Genomic DNA, 19,765 nt, shown 5'->3' with positions numbered 1-19,765 from the left:
GGCACACAGTCAACATCAAGGAAAGTACGTCAGAAGCACAATGAATTTATTCAAAGCTCCTAATTTCAGAGAAGTGTCCCTATTGCTCCAGTCTGGAATTTTTCCAACGCCTGAAGGATACTGCAAATTCAGTGCTGAATTAGTGGCAGTTTAGTACTGAGAAATAAACTGAAGGTGCCCAAAACTCATTCCATGCAAGACTGTTCACAGCAGAGATTTTCAGTTTGTTTAAAGATTGGTGGAGTGGCTGACTAATCCTCCACACCTCTTTAAAGGCTTTAAATTCTCTCATCTGCTCACCAACCTATTTGGGGGCGCGGGGGGCATTAAATTTCTCCCTGAAGGTGAGTTTGAAATGAATGGTCATTCCACCATTCCCCCTGTTAACATCTGTGCCCTCTGACATAGTAGTGTCAGTTATGTTTTATAATGCTTTGAATGCATTTTTAACAGTTTGCTAAATCCTGGTCACTCCCAAAAATTGGGCAGACTATGAAGGCCTCAATCTGACTGCACAACTTTGACGAGTTAGCAGAATCCAGTAGTATGGTCCAGAATGAGTAGTAGCATATATATTTATAAACCACGCCTATGACGATTGCCAGATTATTGCAGACTCTGCACACTCAAAGTGCTGTTTAGTTCTCACTTGGCATCCATAAGTCCAGTTTATACCCTATTTCCAGCATCTACAGTTTGTGCGTTTTTTTTTAAATAGTGTTATGATTAGATTAGATTAGATTACAGTGTGGAAATAGGCCCTTCGGCCTAACAAGTCCACACCGACCCGCCGAAGCGCAACCCATCCATACATTTACCCCTTACCTAACACTATGGGCAATTTAGTATGGCCAATTCACCTGACCTGCACATCTTTGGACTGTGGGAGGAAACCGGAGCACCCGGAGGAAACCCACGCAGACACGGGGAGAACGTGCAAACTCCACACAGTCAGTCGCCTGAGGCGGGAATTGAACCCAGGTCTCTGGCGCTGTGAGGCAGCAGTGCTAACCACTGGTGCCGCCCAGTTCCTCAAGTTCACCAATTCCTTTCAGTTCACCAATTCCTCAATACTCAGAATTAAGGTGCTCTCATGATGAATCTAAGAACGATTAACTAGATCCCTCTAAAGGTGTGGACAGCTAAACTGTGTCCAACAAAATGCTTGTGTGCCTTAACAGACAAAAGTACATTGGCAATATAAGACACAGGAAACAAAAACAAAATAGGAAGATCATTTTAGTAAACATCAGAGTTCAAGCCATGAAACAACAGGTTATTCCAATTCTATGCCACCTCGCCAAATGTTGCAAATCTTCTTCCTACACTGGTCCTAGTCATCACAGCTACACCCTCTGTGACTACAAACCTGACAGTGTATCAGCTGCATTTGGATCATGTCAGAGGAATCAATACACACATTGTGGATACTCTGGTGATGGAAGAGTTGATGGTGATGAAGTGGATTGCCAATTAAACATAATAGGCTTGGAAGTGGCTTTTACGTCCTCATTTATAAACACTATTTTAAAATTTGACACCAAGACATAAATACAACAAGATTTCTTGGTAAGAATTTAGATTTTATTGAGTAATGGCAATTACCATCATAAGAGAAGAAATGCACTTTCTACAATTTAAAAATTTTATTTTTACAGCATGCAGATTCAAAAGGCACTTACAAGTTGCATTTTGAATTAATTATAGTTTCCCATGAGCATGAACAAAATTCTATGAGGGACAGCAGTTTTGAATTTAAGAAGTTTGTTAATGAAGTAAAACAAAAAGGAATCACTCAATTACAAGCATTTTCAGTTGTAGAGTGCATAAAAGGTCTGAAAAAATACTGACTCCACTGTATGAAAGCTTTATAGTTTATAAATTATTAAAAATATATTGTAATGTACTTTTTTTACAAGAATATCAATTGGTGCAATCAGTTATGCTGTAAGGTGGAAGCACAATTCAAGAGTGTTGCATTGAGTTAGTAATACAATGAAACTGGGAACTAAGTTAAAAGACAAGGTATTTCAAAATAACAATAAGGAAGTACTAATGATTTACATCAAATGCAGTCTACACATTGATTTGTCATTATTGACAGACAGACAAGTTTCTTGTTTCACATCACCCCAACCTTCAAGATTTTCAAGAGGGGAAGTATTAATTTATCATTGTATTAAGGTTTGATTGACCCTCATGTCATTCAAACAATCACTTTTTACATCTGAACCTGGACACACTACTAAACTATTCTGTTTCAGACCAAATACAATCCAGGCGAGCATGCACACTTACATCTATGAGGGATTGAAAAGGAGTGGGATACCGATTGGTAAACCCTCCCTGAGGAAACTGAAGCTACTCTTGCACCCCAATATCAAGCAGCTAAGTCAGTGCATGTCAAAGATCAGGCATAGACTCCAATGGCATAGCTACTCTTTGCTTCATGAAATTTGTAGACAAAGCATTCCAGAAATACGCTATTTAGGTTTTTTCAACACACAAAACAGGACAAAAGTGCCCTGTTTTGATGGTGATTCACAAATAATATGAATTGGCAATGTTGCTGAATTTTAGAATACTGCTTCCTATTTTCAGGTATCAGTAACTATTCATGGTAAGACTCAACTTTCATAGCAACTAGTCTTTAGTATTAGCACTACTTACAATTTGAAAAATTGCAATCCAAATAATCACATGACAAAATTGCAAGTGCCTCAAAAATTTATTTTCTGAATTGGCTAAAAACTATGACTATAACATCTTAATTTATTTAGTAAACAAACACCAGCGAATTAAAGACACACCCTACAAAGATAGTTTGATCTAAGTTGACAGAATTTTTCAAATTTAGCTTTGCCAAAGCCTCAGAAGCTACAGTAGGCAGTTTGTAATAAATAAATGCATCTGATACTTTTCAGGTAACATTCTATGTTGCAGTTTACTGTTTGTCTTAGTACTAATGCCCATGTGCAAGTATATACAGGTCAGCTGAAGTTGTGATCAGGATAATTTTTGCTGGTGATAGATTCATGTGGTATAGTGGATGAAAGCCAACGGAAAAGAAAAGCCACAATATAAAACCAGTCTTGATACCCCAAAAGGATAGTTATTGATAATCATTTGTATTGCAAAGAGGTATATACATTGCTTAAATACCTACTTCTATCCCTAAATATATCCTAGAAGAAAAAAAACACAAGCTATTATAGGATGGATAGAAGATAGACATTCTGAAAACTCATCTGGAATTATTTACTCTCCTCTTCAGATGGTGCATGTTGGACATGCTGCATGTCAGGGAGAAAACGAGGACTGAAGAAGCTGGAGATCCGAGTCAAAAAGCACGGTGCTGGAAAAGCACAGCTGGTCAGTCAGCATCTGAGGAGGAGGAGGAGGAGAGTTGACATTTTGAGCATACTCATTCCTGATGAAGAGCTTATGTTCGAAACATCGATTTGCTTGCTCCTCAGATGCTGTCTGACTGGCTGTGCTTTTCCAGCACCACACTTTTTGACCTTGATGCTGCATGTCTGTCAGCCATTTATATCTTTATCTAAATATTTCATTATTTACTGCTGAATACCTACAAGTGTGTTGATATTAAATGTGATAAATGCACACACACAAGTGTAGAAAATGCATATTTCCAAACTCCGTAATTTTACCAAATATCATGTATTTTAGTCCGGATGAACAGTCCATATGTAAAACAGGAAATCAATTTTTAAAACATTTTATACTAGGGTTCATGTTGGTTTGCTAAAATATTTAGTGAGAGGCGTTTTCTTGGCAAATCTCAGTAAGACCATCTAAGGAATAACCTTATAGCCTGAAGTAACTAAGTGCCAGGGTGGTGGTTGGAAGTAGTAATGTTGAAGTTTCATACACCTTAAGTTTGTCCAAATAGAGTCAGAGATTTACAGCACAGAAACAAACCCTTTAGTCCAACTCGTCCATGCTGACCAGATATCCTAGATTAATTCAGTCCCATTTGCCAACATTTGACCATATCCCTCTAAACCCTACCTATTCATGTACTCATCCAGATGTCTTTTAAAAATGTTGGAATTGTACCAACCTCCACCACCTCCTCTGTCAACTCATTCCATACATGCACCACCCTCTCCATGAAAAAGTTATCCCTTTTAAAGGTCCTTTTTAAATTTTTACCCTCTCACCTTAAACTATGCCCTCTAGTTTTGGACTTCCCCACCCCCAGGAAAAGAACTTGTCTATTTACCCTATGTTGATTTTCTCAATTATTTCAGTAGAACACAGCAAATAGTATTTCCTGCAAAACCGGTGATTGTAAAGCCAGATTTGATTTGTTCTTAGTAATTTGTTAAAGGTTACTATCGTAGTACGATTTATTTTAATTTTTAAAACTCCATTGCTGCAAATTCAAGATCTGTAATTCATGTTCGATATCAATTGCTCCTATGAAATGACTTCTTCAGAATTTCAGTGGCTCTGAGTCCACAATACACTTGTAAATCTATGGTTAGAATCGCCTTAAATTTGAAAATTGTTGATGCAATATTTGCAGTCCTTTGCTAGATGTATTGACACACTTATTGAGTGTGTTAATTTTGCCATCCACATTCAATACAATTAAAAACAGCGGAACACCAGTACTGATCACTTGAGAAGTGGCTCAAGACTCAATTTCAGATTCAAGTAGACTTGGACAACTCTTGTATCAAAACATATTTCTTTCAATTGAAGAAAAATTGTGAAAAGGCACGGCAGTGAGTTATTCTGATTTTATACCGAATGTACACATTGTAAAATTGCTCTATTATGAAAAACATCTATCAATCATTACAAAGAATCAGATTATTTAGTTGCAAATATTGCCTGGCAAAATCTGCTGTCGAAAATAGAAAATTCCTATAATGATGCTCTATTTCTTCTGATTCTACACCAAAATCACCATTCTTTCACTTCCAGAACAGTGACAACCCTGAAAATATTTTCTAAGACAAACTTAGATTTATACCAAATGTAATTTGGTATAATTAAGGCAGCAATTAAATACTTTTCTGTCATGTATTTTTGCAAAATTTGTACTCCAGCAGTTTTCAATGAGAAGTGATCAACTGAATTGTTTGGCTGCAACTCATTGTTACTCTATTATAAATATTAACTTTACCCAAGGTGTATTATCTCTAGCTTTAAGACATGGGAGGACGAAGGAACTCTGTTTGGGAGATTTGTTTGAGGGAGAGGTCCTGATGTAATTCAATCAGTTAAGTCAGAAATATGGCTTATCCAATAAGGATCTTTACCGATACTTCCAGCTAAGGGACTATAAACAGAGGAAGACCACACTCCTGGCACAATGTTATAAATCAGATGCTGAGAAAAGGGTACTCCAGTGTACGGGTACTCTTTCACTTTATATCATTTACAGAAAGGCCGTGCTCTGGGGAATATGGAAGGACTCTAAGATGTGGAACCGAGAGTTAGGACAGGACATTTCACCGGAGATATGGAAAGATATCTGGGGGAATGTAAGGAAGAATTTCAGTATGTAAACAGAGCACAGGCTATATGCAATTAAAGGTCTTACTCAGGGCTCATATGGCACCAGAAAGGCCAGCTAAGTTTAAGAGAGGAGTGCCACCAGACTGTCCTAAATGTAAAATTAATATAGGTACTCTCACACATTGTTATTGGTCATGTTGCAAGATCCTAAGATATTGGAGTCTTATAGTGAGGGAGTTAAAGGACATTCTGGGGACTGAAATTAACATGGATCCAGTAATTCTTCTTTTGGGGCTGCCAAACTTGCCCTCTCTGGGGAACACGGGAAGAAACTGTAATATCCTTGCCCATTGCGCAAGGAAGAACATTTTACTAAATTGGACGTCAGAAAAACCACCAGATCTTATGGGATGGCGTAAGCTAGTTGTGGAGCATCTCCCCCAAGATTACCTCAAATTTGGTGCAGCACAAAACGGAACAATTTTATAGGACATGACGGCCCTTTTTAAATTATATTGACGCGGACTTGTCAGTAATATTAGTCAGGGTCGTGGTACAGCCATGGGAATCTTTATGGGCGCCCGTGGGGCACTGGGAGGAGGAGACTGGAAGGAAAAGAATATGGGTACTGTAGGGGGTACTCCCAGGGATGGGAGCTTCAGTGGAGGTGTGAGAAGTAAGACAAAATAAAGTAGTAAGACATTATCTAATTTAAGTAACTTGAATGTAATTTAAGCAAGTATTTATTTAATATGTTTGTAGTTCAGTTTTAGTTAAGTAGATAGGTTTGTTTTGGTAGAATAGTGGGTTATTTAGTAACAATGGTATTATGTTATGGTCTTCTTGGACATTATCTAATTTAAGTAACTTGAATGTAATTTAAGCAAGTATTTATTTAATATGTTTGTAGTTCAGTTTTAGTTAAGTAGATAGGTTTGTTTTGGTAGAATAGTGGGTTATTTAGTAACAATGGTATTATGTTATGGTCTTCTTGGTACTTTGTTTTGATGGGTTTTTTTTTCCTTTATATATAAACGTTTTGTAAAAGATTTAAAAAAGCTTTTCAATAAAAATATTTATAAAAATGGTGTATTATAAGGATCACATTCTCTACATAATCAGCTTCTGATTAATGCTCCCATCAACTAGAAATTGTTACACAAGATTTATCTATCAGTGTGGGCTTTGTTATTTACAACATGGAGACTTTCCTTCAGTTTGTCACTTAAAATTCATCCTACCTCGTCATCATTTCGACTGAGATTAGTCCTATGTTGGCTCTTCAATCCAAACCTGTTCACCCAATGAACAGTATTTAATTCACGCCCATGAGGTGAGTTTGGAGAGAGGGTAGATGGGGACCCTCTGCCTTCCCACGCTGCTGTCAACTGAGGTCATTGAATGGGCGATTAATATCAACTAAAAGGTCAGTTCTCACTGTTGCTGGTATTCAACAAGCACACAGTGGTTCGGGGTGGAGGCATTTCAGGTTATCAGGGAAAGCCAGCCACAGACCACTTACGTAGATGGGATGCTTGCTAGGCGCTCTGGCCAGTGGGTGAAACACCGTTCATCTGCACTAAATATTATTTATTGAACAACTGCCACAGCTTAATTTGCAACTTACTTACCAGGTCTGTTTAAGGATGTGGGTTGGGCCATTTAGGACTGCAAAGAAGAATTTGTTCACCCAGAAAGTGGTGAGCCTGTGGAATTCTCTACCACAGCAAACAGTGAGACCAAAACTGTGAAGGTTTTAAAAGGGTTAGATACTGTTCTTAGGGTAAAGGGATCAAAAGATATGGGAGAAAGTAGGAGCAGTCATGATTGTACTGAGTAGTGGAGCAGGCTCGAAGGGTTGATGGCCTATTCCTATTTTCTGCACTAATGTTTCAAACACACTTAAGGCTTTGGTAATTATATTAAAAAAACGGTTGTGGGAGCCACTGATCAACTTCAGCTGCAATTCATTGAATGGCAGGACAGAAGGACGCTTGGAGGAACAAAGTAAAACGCTTGTCCACAGATTCCTGAAAATACAGGATAGGTTAAGAGTGTACTTAAGACGACATTCAGGATCAGTCAAGGTAAAAAGTGAAACTAATCTAGATTTAGTGTATTTTTGGTGGTAGACTCGATGGACCTAAGGGTCTCTTCTGTACTGTGTAATTGTATGATATTTAAGGACCCTTGAGACACGTCAGTGCTACTGTATCTTTGATTTCACCTGCATCATTAATGTCAGATAACCGAAAAGCTTTGGGTGAAATAAATATCTCAAAAACAAAACTCATACAATTCTTCTATAAAATGTTTTTAAAGTAGAACATGTATCAAGCAACGAAATATTATATTATGACCTGAATTATCACTCGTTATGGACTGGATGGACCATTTCCATTAAAATTGATATATGTGCAACTTACAAATGGCAGTTTTGCAGTTGCATAGGTGAATGACCTGGTTATACACCACTCACTGCAACTGAAGTCACAAGATTCCTAATGACTGATGACGACAGTTTCTTAATGAACAGTCCACAGGACATGGTACTAAAATTATGTTTTTGCCTCTCTCTAGGTGGATGGGGAGTATCCAAATCTGTCAACACATCCCAGAAACTAGCATCTTAACTTACCAGCTCTGGTCACCATAGTTTAGGAAGGAAGTGACCATCCTCAAGAGGATGCAGGGGAGATTTGCCAGGTTTACAGGGATGTGAGACTTTAGTTAAAGTTAGATTGAAACAGCTTTCAACAAAGAGGAAACTTGATAGAACAATACAAAGTGACACAGAATTAGGTTTTGGAGAAATGTAGAGGGAATGTGAGGAGCAAATTTCTAATAGAGCTAAAGTGGTAATGACTTGGAATTTACTACTGGCGAGGGGTGATCTCACATGGAATTCTTAAGGGGCTTGACAGGGTTAATGCTGAGAGGATATTTCCCCTCGTGGGAAGGTCTGGGACAAAAGGACAGTCTCAGAACAAAGCAGTGTCCGTTTAAAACCGAGATGGGGTGGAATTTCTTCTGAGGGTTGAGTATCTTTGGAACTCCTTGCCACAGAGAGCTGTAGGGCAGAGTCCTTGCGAATATTTAGGACTGAAATAAGATTCTTGATCAATAGGGGAATCAAGGGTTACAGGGAAAGGGCAAGAAAATGGTTTGAGGATCATCAGATCAGCCACTATCCTACTGAACGGTAGTGCAGGCTTGAAGGGCTGAATGGCTTATCTTCTGTCCCTATTTCTTATGGTCTCATGATGGTAATAAAAGCAGAAATTAATGATTCCTAAAGAAAAAATGGACAGGTATTTGAACTAAATGAATTCAGAGGACCATGGGAATCAAATCAGGTGACTGAGACCAGCTGGATTGCTCCACTGAAAGCCAGCATGGACTTTATGGGCTAATGGCCTCTATCTTACCAAAAATATATTTTAAAAATGGGAATGTGTGACTTGAGATGATATGCTAGTTATAAAATCTGAGTAGGACTGACAGGTGTGTGGAATGTGAAGTGGTATATAGTTCATCCACTTCTGCCTCTTATCAATGTTGAGGAATTAAGTTGTAAGGAGGGATGATATGACCCAGCAGAAATCCCACCAGTTCTGCCTCAATCACACCTCATAAGCCAAGTTGACAATTTCATGACTGTAGTAGTAATATGCCAGTTTTGCTAATACTCAGAACAGTCTAATTCAAAAAGATAAATAAAAAGATCAGCAACTTTTTCCAGAACAGACCACTGTTCTCTAAGGAAGATGTTGCTTTAACATTCCAGTCACCCCATTCCAATGTTGCACAGCCAAACAGTGGCAGATAAGCACAGGTTGCTATCCATTTCTTGGATTCAATCCATTGAAAGTTTGCCAATTTTGCTGCCTTCAAGTCCCATTTTACAGTTTTCTTTTGCAAACAGATGACTGTCTCCTAGGAGGGTCAAGCTCATATGCTTTATGGCACCTTAACATTGAGCATTTAAAGAAATGTGAAATAAAATAAACATGTGGACATAGAAGGAAGATTAAGCAATGAAGAATGGTTCTATCGGAATTATGTATCATTTTTTTTGGGTCAGGATTTACAACTAAGAAAACAGTAAATAATAGCATAAGGTTTTCTATCTTTTTGAATTTGCCAAGAGTAGAGATAGAAAGAAAATCAAAGTTCTGTTTCATAAAGAGGAGATATTTTAAATGGGACAGAATAAACTCAAATCTCCCCTCAACAAAGCAACAGCTTCTCCTTTCCCACCTTTTAAAGAAAGTTAACTATAGGTAAATGAGAGTGACGAATAATTCATGATTTTATTGACTGGATCAGACCTTGTGAAGAGAACATTCTTGCCTTTATCTAAATACGCTAGGCATGCAATATTTAAACAACCAAAGCTTAATGTGACCACTCACTACAAAAATCCCCATAAATCTTTGAGTAAAATGCACACCCATGAAGTGCTTTTTGGGAGGGAGGAAAAGTGCATATTATGTTAAATACTTAATTATCCTTCAAAAACTTTTAAATTTTACCGTGGTTTTAAAATAAGGACATTAAGTAAAATAGTAAATGTCGTTACTTGAGATGTCCATTTTTCAGTTGAGTAATGAGAAATTTGCCATACTGCTTACTTATATTGATTGCGAATTGCACCTGGACTTGGAGTTGTGAACTTGTCTGGGCCTGATTGTTTACATACACCATGACAAGAACTATATTCCAGGCACAGCTAATTGTATGTTATGAGAGGACATTTGTTCATGTGGCACATTAAATTAAAGGGGCACAGAAAGGAAAGATATAATGGCAGAGCTGGCAAGTCCAGACGTCTACTCGTCAAGTTACTTATAAAAAGTAGTCCTTTGGCCTGGTTTAGCTTTGTCCCCAACTTATCTACCAAACATCATACTGCCAAGAAGAATCCATTTTACAGTTAGTGTGTTGTATTGGTTCTGATGGCAGTTAGGCTGTGGGTTTGTGAATCACACCGAGGGCTGATGTAACTAGTTCAATCTGAAACTTAGTATAGTACTGAGGGAGTAGTTTACGGTCAAATGTGCAATCCCATTGCATGAGGCAGTAAACCAAAGGCCAGAGTTGCCACTTCAAACGTATACCAAGGACGGTGAATTTGAAAAGCAAGGAGATCCCCATATCTCAAATTCCTCCGAGCAAAATAAAACAACAGAGTATTTACCCAACTGTTGCAGTGTTAAAATGGCTGTTATCTCAAGACTTCAACGTACTTGAAGGAAACTCAATTCCTCCAAAAGTCTACAAGGCACAAGATACAAGAAAATGTACAATTTATTTTCCAGTTTAATACTTGTACCAAGTTTTTCCACTCTGAATTATATAATGTAATTCATGCAGCTCCACAGCTTCGAGTTTGGCAAAACTGGGGAAGATGATATTGCAATGGAGATCTGGTACAAAAAAAAAATCAACTTTTTTGCTGGAGTCTATAAAATTATTGAATGAAATCTAAAGCAAAATGATTAATACACAAACTGAAATGTGCTATTTATTAAGTTAAAATTGTGTAGTATTTCACTGAAATTACTTAGATTTTGGTTTACCTATGCTAATCTCAAATACGATAATCGATTAATTACTTTCCGTCAAGGGGTGAAGAAAGTAATTTTCTTAAGCCAAAGGTACCCTGGGACATTTATGAAATCTTACTTGAGGCAATTAGAAAGTATTAAATATCTAGCAACAAGCTCTCCCAGCCTTTGGCCAATAGAAAAACCATGACACCTGAACACCCAAGCAGATACATTTACAAATTTTTGATGGTGGGATAGCAGAAAGGGTTTTCCAGAAAACTCTAAAGAATCTTATTAAATCAATTTTATCAACTGAATTCAGGTAGACATTACATCTTTTTATATTTTGCATACGATATGCTTGTGTACATATTTTGAACTCATTAGCTCACTGACATGTTCTTGCCTCATTTAGTTTTGTTAAAAGGTGATTTAATTTGAACAAGCTCCTGACAGTTTTATATCTGTTATTGCTATATACGACTGCTCAAAATATGCATGGCAAAAAATTGCCACTAGATATAGTCAGAAATTTAACTGAATGTAATGTGTTGTCTTGTGGTGAGAACAAAATGTTGTTACTTACAAGTTAAAGAACTGTTTGCATGTGCTCTTATGCTTTAAATATTAATTACATCATCGTAAACCACAACGACGACATTTGGCAATTAAGGAATGCAGTGTCTAAAGTTGTAAACCAGAGTACAAATTACTCAGTTTGAATCCCAGATGTAAAAACAACACACTTCACCATTAACCCTTTAGAAACATCCCCGTGGGTAACATAGATAATAACATAGATAATATAGTTTAAAGTAAAAATTACATTGGGCCTTCCTGTGAATATATCACATCACACCTAAAGACCTGGAATGCTTCCCAAGTTTAAAACAAGTTCCTTAACTACTACCAGAATATTTATTTTCAAAATCACTATTGCAATACAAGTTGAGTGGTTCATCCATTTTACAGTCATGTCACAGAAGACAAATCCTGTGTCCTTCATGGCAACCCCCGAGTGAAATTTGTACATTCTCCCCACATGTGTGTGTTTCCCCAAGGAGCTTTGGTTTCCTTCCATAGTCCAAAGACGTGTAGGTTAGGTGGATTAGTTGTGGAAAATGCAGCATTACAGGGATAGGGGAGGTGGGTGGGATGCTCTTCAGACAGTCTGTGTTGACTTGATGGGCTGAATGGCTTGCTTCCACACGAGGGATTCTATAAGGACATACCTCCCTCCTCTCAACTTACCATTACAACAATCAAAGCAGTCTTTAAAATACTGTTTCAGTGGCCAGTTATAAACATCACCATTGAGATACTGCTCAGCACAGCAAATATTCACTACAATAAAAGCAAAATACTGCAGATGCTTGAAAGTGAAACACAATGCTGCAGGAACTCAGTAGGCCAGGCAGCATCTGTGGAGAGAAAGTTTAACTTTTTAAAATCGAGAATGACATTTCCATAGAACTCAAATTGACCTCTGAATTGCATCTAAAGAGGTTTGCTAATTCCTTTTTACCTAATGCATTATCTTTCTCGTTTTGTGCTAGCTTTTCCAAAAAAATAAGCACAATTATATGTGACAGATTGTGGAAACAAATAAGAATAGTTAGAATCATCGAATCCCTACAGTGTGGAAGCAGGCCATTCAACCAGAGTCCATACCAACTCTCTGAAGAGCATCCCACCCAGATTCACCCCAAGCTCATCCCTGTAACCTTAGACTTCCCTGTCAATCCATCTAGCCTGCACATCTTTGGACTGTGGGAAGAACCCAGAGCATCTGGAGGAAACCTACGCAGACACAGGGACAATGTGCAAATTCAACAAAGATAGTTGCCCAATTGAACCCAGGTCCCTGGAGCTGTGAGGCAGCAGTGTTCACCAATGAGCCACCATGCCATCCAGCTATAGTCACTGGTTTGTGCTGGATGGATAATTCACTTAATTTTTTTAAATCACATTTGGAATTCCTAATTGTTTGGGAGAATTAATTTTGACTGAATAAGCATATAACTACTTGAGATTTCAGGATTTTTCTTTTTTTTTTAAAAAAAAAGTGTGCACGTTCTGTTAATTCTTTCCACAGAATCTATAATCAGGAGCCTTGACATTACTATTAAATAGCTATATATCAAATACATGTTAACATAAAGAGAAACACCAGTAAGAATGTAAAATTAGAAAATTCTGAAGTTAACAAAATAATATGTAGCAAATTGGATATTGTACAAGTACAGAATGCCCTATAAATAAATAATAAACTGTGATGCAATTGAGAAACTTCACATCTGAATCAGAAAGAAAAGCATGACTCACATTTCATTTCTAGACAGTTTAACTACTAGTTGGCAGAAGTATATCAATCTCTTTACTGGTTGGTGTAATCAAACTGTTGTTCATGCCACAGATATTTGGTAAGTCCACTGTGGCACCACAAACATCCATGGGGACTGCTGAAAGTTTCATGAATGCTGCAGGATTTGATTCATTAGATGGTGTTCCCACTTGTGCAACATGAATTCCACCCTCAGTCCCTTCCTCAGAGCCCATCGTTGTTCCTCGTTCCAAGGAACATTTCGATGAAGCTTCCTCATGGATCCCTGTTTCACGCCAATTAAAGAATCGTTGAGGTTGAACAGAATTGGAAACACTTGATTCGTTTTTAGCAGAAAGCCCAATCTGAGAAGGTCCACTATCTGTAGCTGCTTTACCCAGCGGATGAGGTGATGCAGGTGATTGTGCAAGGCCAGGCTTCTTAGGTGGAATTGGTGGAGGATTTCCTCTGTCCACTCTAGATACCGTTGGTGATTTTATCCCAGGAGTCATTGGACATTGTGGACTTGAGACTTTACTGGAAGTCGGTGAATGATTGGCATCACCAGTTGGTGTTTTTGCTGAACTACCCAGCTGTCGATAGTCAGTACCAAAGGGGGAATTGTTTGCAGTTTTCAGAGTTCCTGGCTGGCTTGTGAACCTAGAAAGAACTTGGGTCACAGTATTTCGAGCCAACTGTTTGGCGGCTGAACTATCTGAGGTAGTGGGTGACAGATCCCTTGGAGGAGGACTTTGTAAGGCGCCAGTCTGTTGATCTTGCTCTGCTTGAGCTTGGAATTTAAATCGAGCTGCATGAAACCTTTGATTCAGCCCAGCCTGGTAGGATGACTGGAAGCTGGAACTGGGGCTTGTTGAACTAGTGAGTCGCTTTGTCAACACAGGTGATGAACATGGGGATGATGATACTGAGGAAGCAGCTGAAGAGTTCACAGTGTTGCTTGGAGAAAGTGAGGTTCCACCTGGGAAATGTGGTACAGCACAAGAAGCCACATTACCACTTCCATTTTCAACTATGTTCCCTGGAGATGGAGAAGGTACTTTACTTTCGGCGGAGAAAAGAATATCTACACTATTGCCGTCAGTTGACTGGTCATCCCCATCATTAACCATAAATGCTGAGCAATGTCCATTTACTTGCGGAACAACTGCAGCTGGCAATGATGTGCAGTGTTTTTCTTTTAAATCACTTCCATTAGGCACTTTCACATGACTACAATCAGTCTGGCAAGAAGGGGATATAGTCTTGCTTTTCTTAGCACCAGCCTCTAATGGAAAGTTTACCGGTGATTTTGGTTCATTTGCTACTATTTTGTTGGAGCTTTCTGTTTTATTTTTAAGCACTTCAATAACTCGCTTTAAACTTTGCACTTCCTCATTGAGGGCTCGTGCCCTGTTTTCTTCCCGGTTTAGCCTTGCCCGCAGTTGCTCCTTCTCAGTGTCAAACTCGGAAAGCTGTTTCTCCATTTGGGCCTCCCTTTGTAAGGCTCGCTGCTTCTCGGCGGCCAACTCTTCCTCTCGTTCACTGCTTTTGGCCATCTCTTTCTCTAGCTTCAGTTTTAATTCTGCAGTTTTCTGAACTTCCTCTGCTGCCTTGTTGGTTGCTTTTTTGCATTCTTTCATCAAAACAGTGGTTAACTGTTTGTGTCTTGTTCGTTCCTCCTCCAGCTGTGTGGACAGCTTCTTCTGTTCCTTTTCTACCTTCTTCACCTGTGACTTCTCAAATTCAAGCTGTGAGGGTAAATTGAGGAGAAGTAGAAGAAAAAAATATAAAACTATTATACTCCAATCATTTAGCTGTATTCTTCTAAATGAAAACATCTTTCATGTTTAAATTGGTACTGAAAGCACAAGACCTGCATCATTGCCAAGAATTGAGTTCAAAGCAGTCTAGCCTTTCTGTTACTTATCATGAGGCTGCTGTTTTTTAAAAAAAAATCCACAGCTGTATCGCTCTGTTCATCTGCAAATGACTCCATTTCACAGGCAGCTTGAGGCATCGACAGCTGCCACAAACGAAGCTGGAGGAAGGCAGTGACAGCTGTGTTAGAGGATTAGGACAACATTAATTAAAATGTGGTATGGGCTTTTTAAAATTTAAAAAACATGTAGCTTTTTGAAAATGCTTTTCTCTCCCCCAAGATGTTTCCTATATGATGCACCATTCATGGCTGTGCCCATGAATTGACATTTGAAACCAGAGCTGGATGTTTTGATTTTAAATTGAAGGGGTAGGCAATAGCCTAGTCGTATTAGTCGCTGGACTGTTAATCCAGAGACCCAGATAACGTTTTGGGACCCAGGTTTGAATCCTGCCATGGCAGATGATGGAACATGAATTCAATAAATATGTGGAATTAAGAGTCTAATGGTGACCATGAATCAATTGTTGATTGCTGGAAAAACCAACTGGATTCACTAATGTCTTTTAGGAACAGAAACTGCCATCTTATCTGGTCTGGCCTAAATGTGATTCCAGACCCACAGCAATGTGGTTGACTCTGGGCAATTAGGGATGGGCAATAAATGCTGCCTAGCCATTAACGCTCTCATCCAGTGAATGAATAAAGGAAAAAAAAATTACAAGTAACCAAAAAAGAATGAAACGGTGAAGAATCTTCAAATAAGCTTTAAACATATTTCAAGTTGAACATAATATACTAAGCAAAAAAGCACTTGTTATATGGAACACAACAGTCAGACACATGGCAGACTAATGCAAACATAGCTTTCAGGTGTAAGCTAATCATATCATTGACAAGTATGGACTATGGTCTTTCCTATGTTTCTGATGATATTAGTCTAGACATCTTTAACAATCCAAACATTTCTCCTTTAGCCTTTTACGGCTCCCCGAAATGGCACATGTTCTAATAAACAGTTTTGAAACAAAATTCACAAATGTACAGGATAAGTACTATTAAAATTATGTTTACATTTTGGAATGACTATAAAATCTAACTTGTACTATAAATGGATTGGTTCAGCACCAATGAGAACCAGGACAATTTCATCACGTCCACTGAAAGGGAAAGGGAAGACTACACTGATCTTGTGCTGTATCTCCCCAGCAGGTGGCTCAACATTAGCTCAATTCACAAAAGGCTTTAGTGAGGAGGCGTTTCTCTCCTTATTCAATGAATAATCATGTGCTATAGCAGATTCCCAGACTCCTGGAAATGCTAGTTGCGTAGTAACTGGTTTGGGATCCAAAACAATTACATCACATAGCTTCGTGGCATGGCAATAAAGATATATATAACATTCAGCACATTTAAGAGAATGGTTTTCTTCAGGGATAGATTTTTAAGAACTGCTAACTTCTTTTTTAAAAAAAACCCAGGAAATGTCAAAGGTAGACAATGATGTCTACTTCAGGATAGGTTTTTCTTGTTAAGAAAAAAGTGCAGCTTTTTGAAGCTATTTGCTCCTCTCTGCTTTTCTCATCAAGCATCCATGTAATCATCTCCTAAAAGATGTGGAAGTGGAATCAGAGGGAACTTTCTCTTCAATTTATTCTCTCCACTTTTCCTTGCAGCAACAACTCATTTATACAGTGCTTTCGATGTAGGCCCTTCACAAGATCAAACTAAAATAGAACTGGATATCAAGTAATTAGCATGCATTAAGAGAGATGAATTAAATCTTGGGAAGTATTACAAATAGTTTTAAAGGAAGACAGTGATGTAAAGGGGTTTTGTGATGGAATTCCAGAGCTCAGGATAAATTAGGCAAGCTGAAGAGGCCACTTTCACAACAGTACAAGACTGAGTGCTGATGACTCAAGGTGCACAGCAGTATAAGCTGGATATAGGGAAAGCAAAGAGTTTTAGTTTATAAGCTAACATTAGGTTGAATTGCAAAGACCATCAAGACCATCATAATGTTTTGGCATATAGACCATTCTGCTATAATGCGCGTTTTGTCAGTGCAAATTGGCTATAACTCGATTGACGAATTGTGAACGTTCTTTGGATAATGCGAACTTTCTACTGAACAGGTATAGTGATTTTCTATTGGCGATCTTCTACAGCGTGACTTTCTATAACTGCTTTCCACAGCACAATTTTCTATAATGCAAGGTCACAGATGAACACACTGTAATGTTATAGCAGAATGACCTGTATCAACATGAAAAACTATGCCCCATCTTCAGTCCTCATATTGGTAAAGGATGTGTTGGCTCTGGATATCATGCTGAAGAACACACTAGAATGACATCTAGTCTCTTGGTTTGTAGTTGTGAAGTCATGCTCCAAGAATTAGAGTTATCCAAGGAAGTAGAAGCTTAGAGAGGACGTAATTGAAGTTTTAAACAGGATTTAACGCAGTGTGATTGAGTCGGGTACATGGGATGGATAAGGACAAAAAACACATTATGGATAACTGTGGCCTCAGTTTTGCTTGCCTTGTCAGGGAACAGACAGGAAAAGCTCTTAAAACTCAATTTGAATTTTCCACAAGCTCTTTTTAACCCACCCTTGCCTTTCAGAAAATCATGACTGTTTAACAGTATACGTGGTCACAACGTGTCTAGATGTGGTGGATATGATGTGTTTACGTGTAATGAACAAATGAAGATTATAAACTTGTCTATAAAAATACTATGTATGTAACATCATTGACTATAAAAACCAAAAGCAAAACAATTACAAATGCAGAAGCAAAAATATTTAACAGAGACAGAGCCTTACATTTGCATCTCCAGACAAAAGCTTGACATTCTCCAGCTTGGATCTGAATATTACTTCACTATTTTCCTGCTTCCATTTACCATCACTGAAACGGAGTCTCCCAGATCTTCAGACCAGACTACATTAATGCTGTCCTGTTTGGCTTTCCATCCACCAAGCTCTGCAAATTTCGACTCATCCAAACTCTGCTCCTGTTATCCTACTACTTCAAATGTTGCTCACCCATCACTCCTGCTCTTGTTGGCCAATTAGATCTTGGTCATCCATAACTGGCAATATAAAATAACTAATGACCCCTTCCCTTTTACAATTACCTCAAGATCTAAGTTAAGTCCTACAAAATTCTGTTCTTCCATCTCCTTGTGGATCCCACCACCTGTGGCACAATAGTTGCCATCTTTACCTGGACCCAATGCTCTGGAATCCTCTTCTCCCTCCTCTCATTATTCTGTTTAAAAGCCCTATTTGTACAGCCATTTTGGTGAGGCCCCAAATAATTACCTCTAGTCCATGGCCTTTTATGAAGTCTATGGGATATTTTTCCACAGTAAAAGTGCTACATAAATACAATGTGTCAGAATAAAGCTCCTTGACCTTTTTTGTTGGTTGAACTGATCTGCAACATCCCATTAACTAAAATCTCTAATTTTCCAGATGTCTTGGGTGATAATTTGCTCAGTCAGTAAATCTATAAAAATAGATCCAATGGAGCTGCCTAGATCTCTCTTCAGGAGTGTAGTCACCTAGGTGAAATACTACCCTTGTGGAGCAATAAACTGCCAGTATGAGGGTTCGATCATTAGACTTTTCCTTTAGTACTTTTGGATTTTAGATGATCGCTGCAGAGGCAAAAACATCAAGTAATTAGGGAGAAAAACTGAATTCTGGCTTATACTGCAAGGGAGATAGAATACAAAAGTAGGAATGATTTGCTCCAATTCTACAGAGCATTAGAGGGACCACACTGCAATATCGCACAGCTTTCATCTCAGAGATTTAACTTCACTGGGAACAATGATTACAGAATGATGAGGAGATTGGGCCTACACTCTTTGGGCTTTAGAAGAATGAGAGCTGAACGTATTGAAAGATGAGATTGAGAAAGGGTTTTACAGTGTATGTGCTGAAAATGTTTCTCTTCATAGAGAGATCGATAATTAGCTTATAGATCAGGGTCTCCCATTAAAGCCAGAGATCACGAGGAATTTCTCTTTCAGATGGTCATCTGTCTTTAGAATAGTCTTCACAGACACCAACGGAGGCTGACTCATTGAATGTTTGGAAGGGAGTTAGACAAATTTTTGATGTACAGGGGAGCAGTCTTCCCTCTAAGCTGCACAGCCATGCATCTGCACTGATGTTCCACACACATGCTGATGCATTAACTTTTAGTTTTGAAAGTTGCTGCCATGTATGGAGCTCAGAGGACCAGACACTGAGGGAATTTTCAAAAAAGGTGTATTTCAGGGAATCAGATGGAAAACAGGAAGGGAAGTGAAGTGAAAACCACAATTAGATTAGCCATGTTCTAATTCCATGATGAAGCAGGGGTCAAAATGGCCTATTCCTATTTCTTATTATTTGATTTAAGTTAAACTCCAAGTTTGGAAGTACTCAGTAAGTCAGGTATCATCTATGGAGAACAGGAATAAAATTAATATCCTATTCATTGATCCAAATAGCTAA

General features: G+C 38.3%; 2 protein-coding genes across 5 annotated transcripts in view; both read right to left on the bottom strand.

The window, feature by feature from the left end:
• Positions 1–13,508, bottom strand: part of LOC148145073 (uncharacterized) — a 32,887-nt gene extending 19,379 nt beyond the window's left edge. The window contains exon 1 of one of the 2 annotated variants that reach the window (XM_087973451.1): positions 13,371–13,508. Coding sequence is in view for 1 of the 2 variants with exons in the window: in XM_087973453.1 (XP_087829579.1) it covers positions 13,371–13,377 (7 nt within the window). In the remaining variant the exon portion in view is untranslated. The remainder of the gene's footprint in view (positions 1–13,370) is intronic. The other variant, XM_087973453.1, reaches the window with a different exon arrangement.
• Positions 1,563–19,765, bottom strand: part of cttnbp2nlb (CTTNBP2 N-terminal like b) — a 108,836-nt gene continuing 90,633 nt past the window's right edge. For all 3 annotated transcript variants that reach the window (XM_043716376.2, XM_043716377.2, XM_087973449.1), the window contains exon 5: positions 1,563–15,116. In XM_043716376.2, the coding sequence (XP_043572311.1) occupies positions 13,389–15,116 (1,728 nt within the window). In that variant the 3' untranslated portion in view covers positions 1,563–13,388. The remainder of the gene's footprint in view (positions 15,117–19,765) is intronic.

Source organism: Chiloscyllium plagiosum, unplaced genomic scaffold (genome assembly GCF_037043375.1).
Source record: "Chiloscyllium plagiosum isolate Xiang-an unplaced genomic scaffold, Cpla_swu_hap1 HiC_scaffold_26, whole genome shotgun sequence".
Taxonomy (NCBI): Eukaryota; Metazoa; Chordata; class Chondrichthyes; order Orectolobiformes; family Hemiscylliidae; genus Chiloscyllium; species Chiloscyllium plagiosum.
Note: the sequence above shows the minus strand (reverse complement) of the source record. Positions and strands in the feature narration are given on the sequence as shown.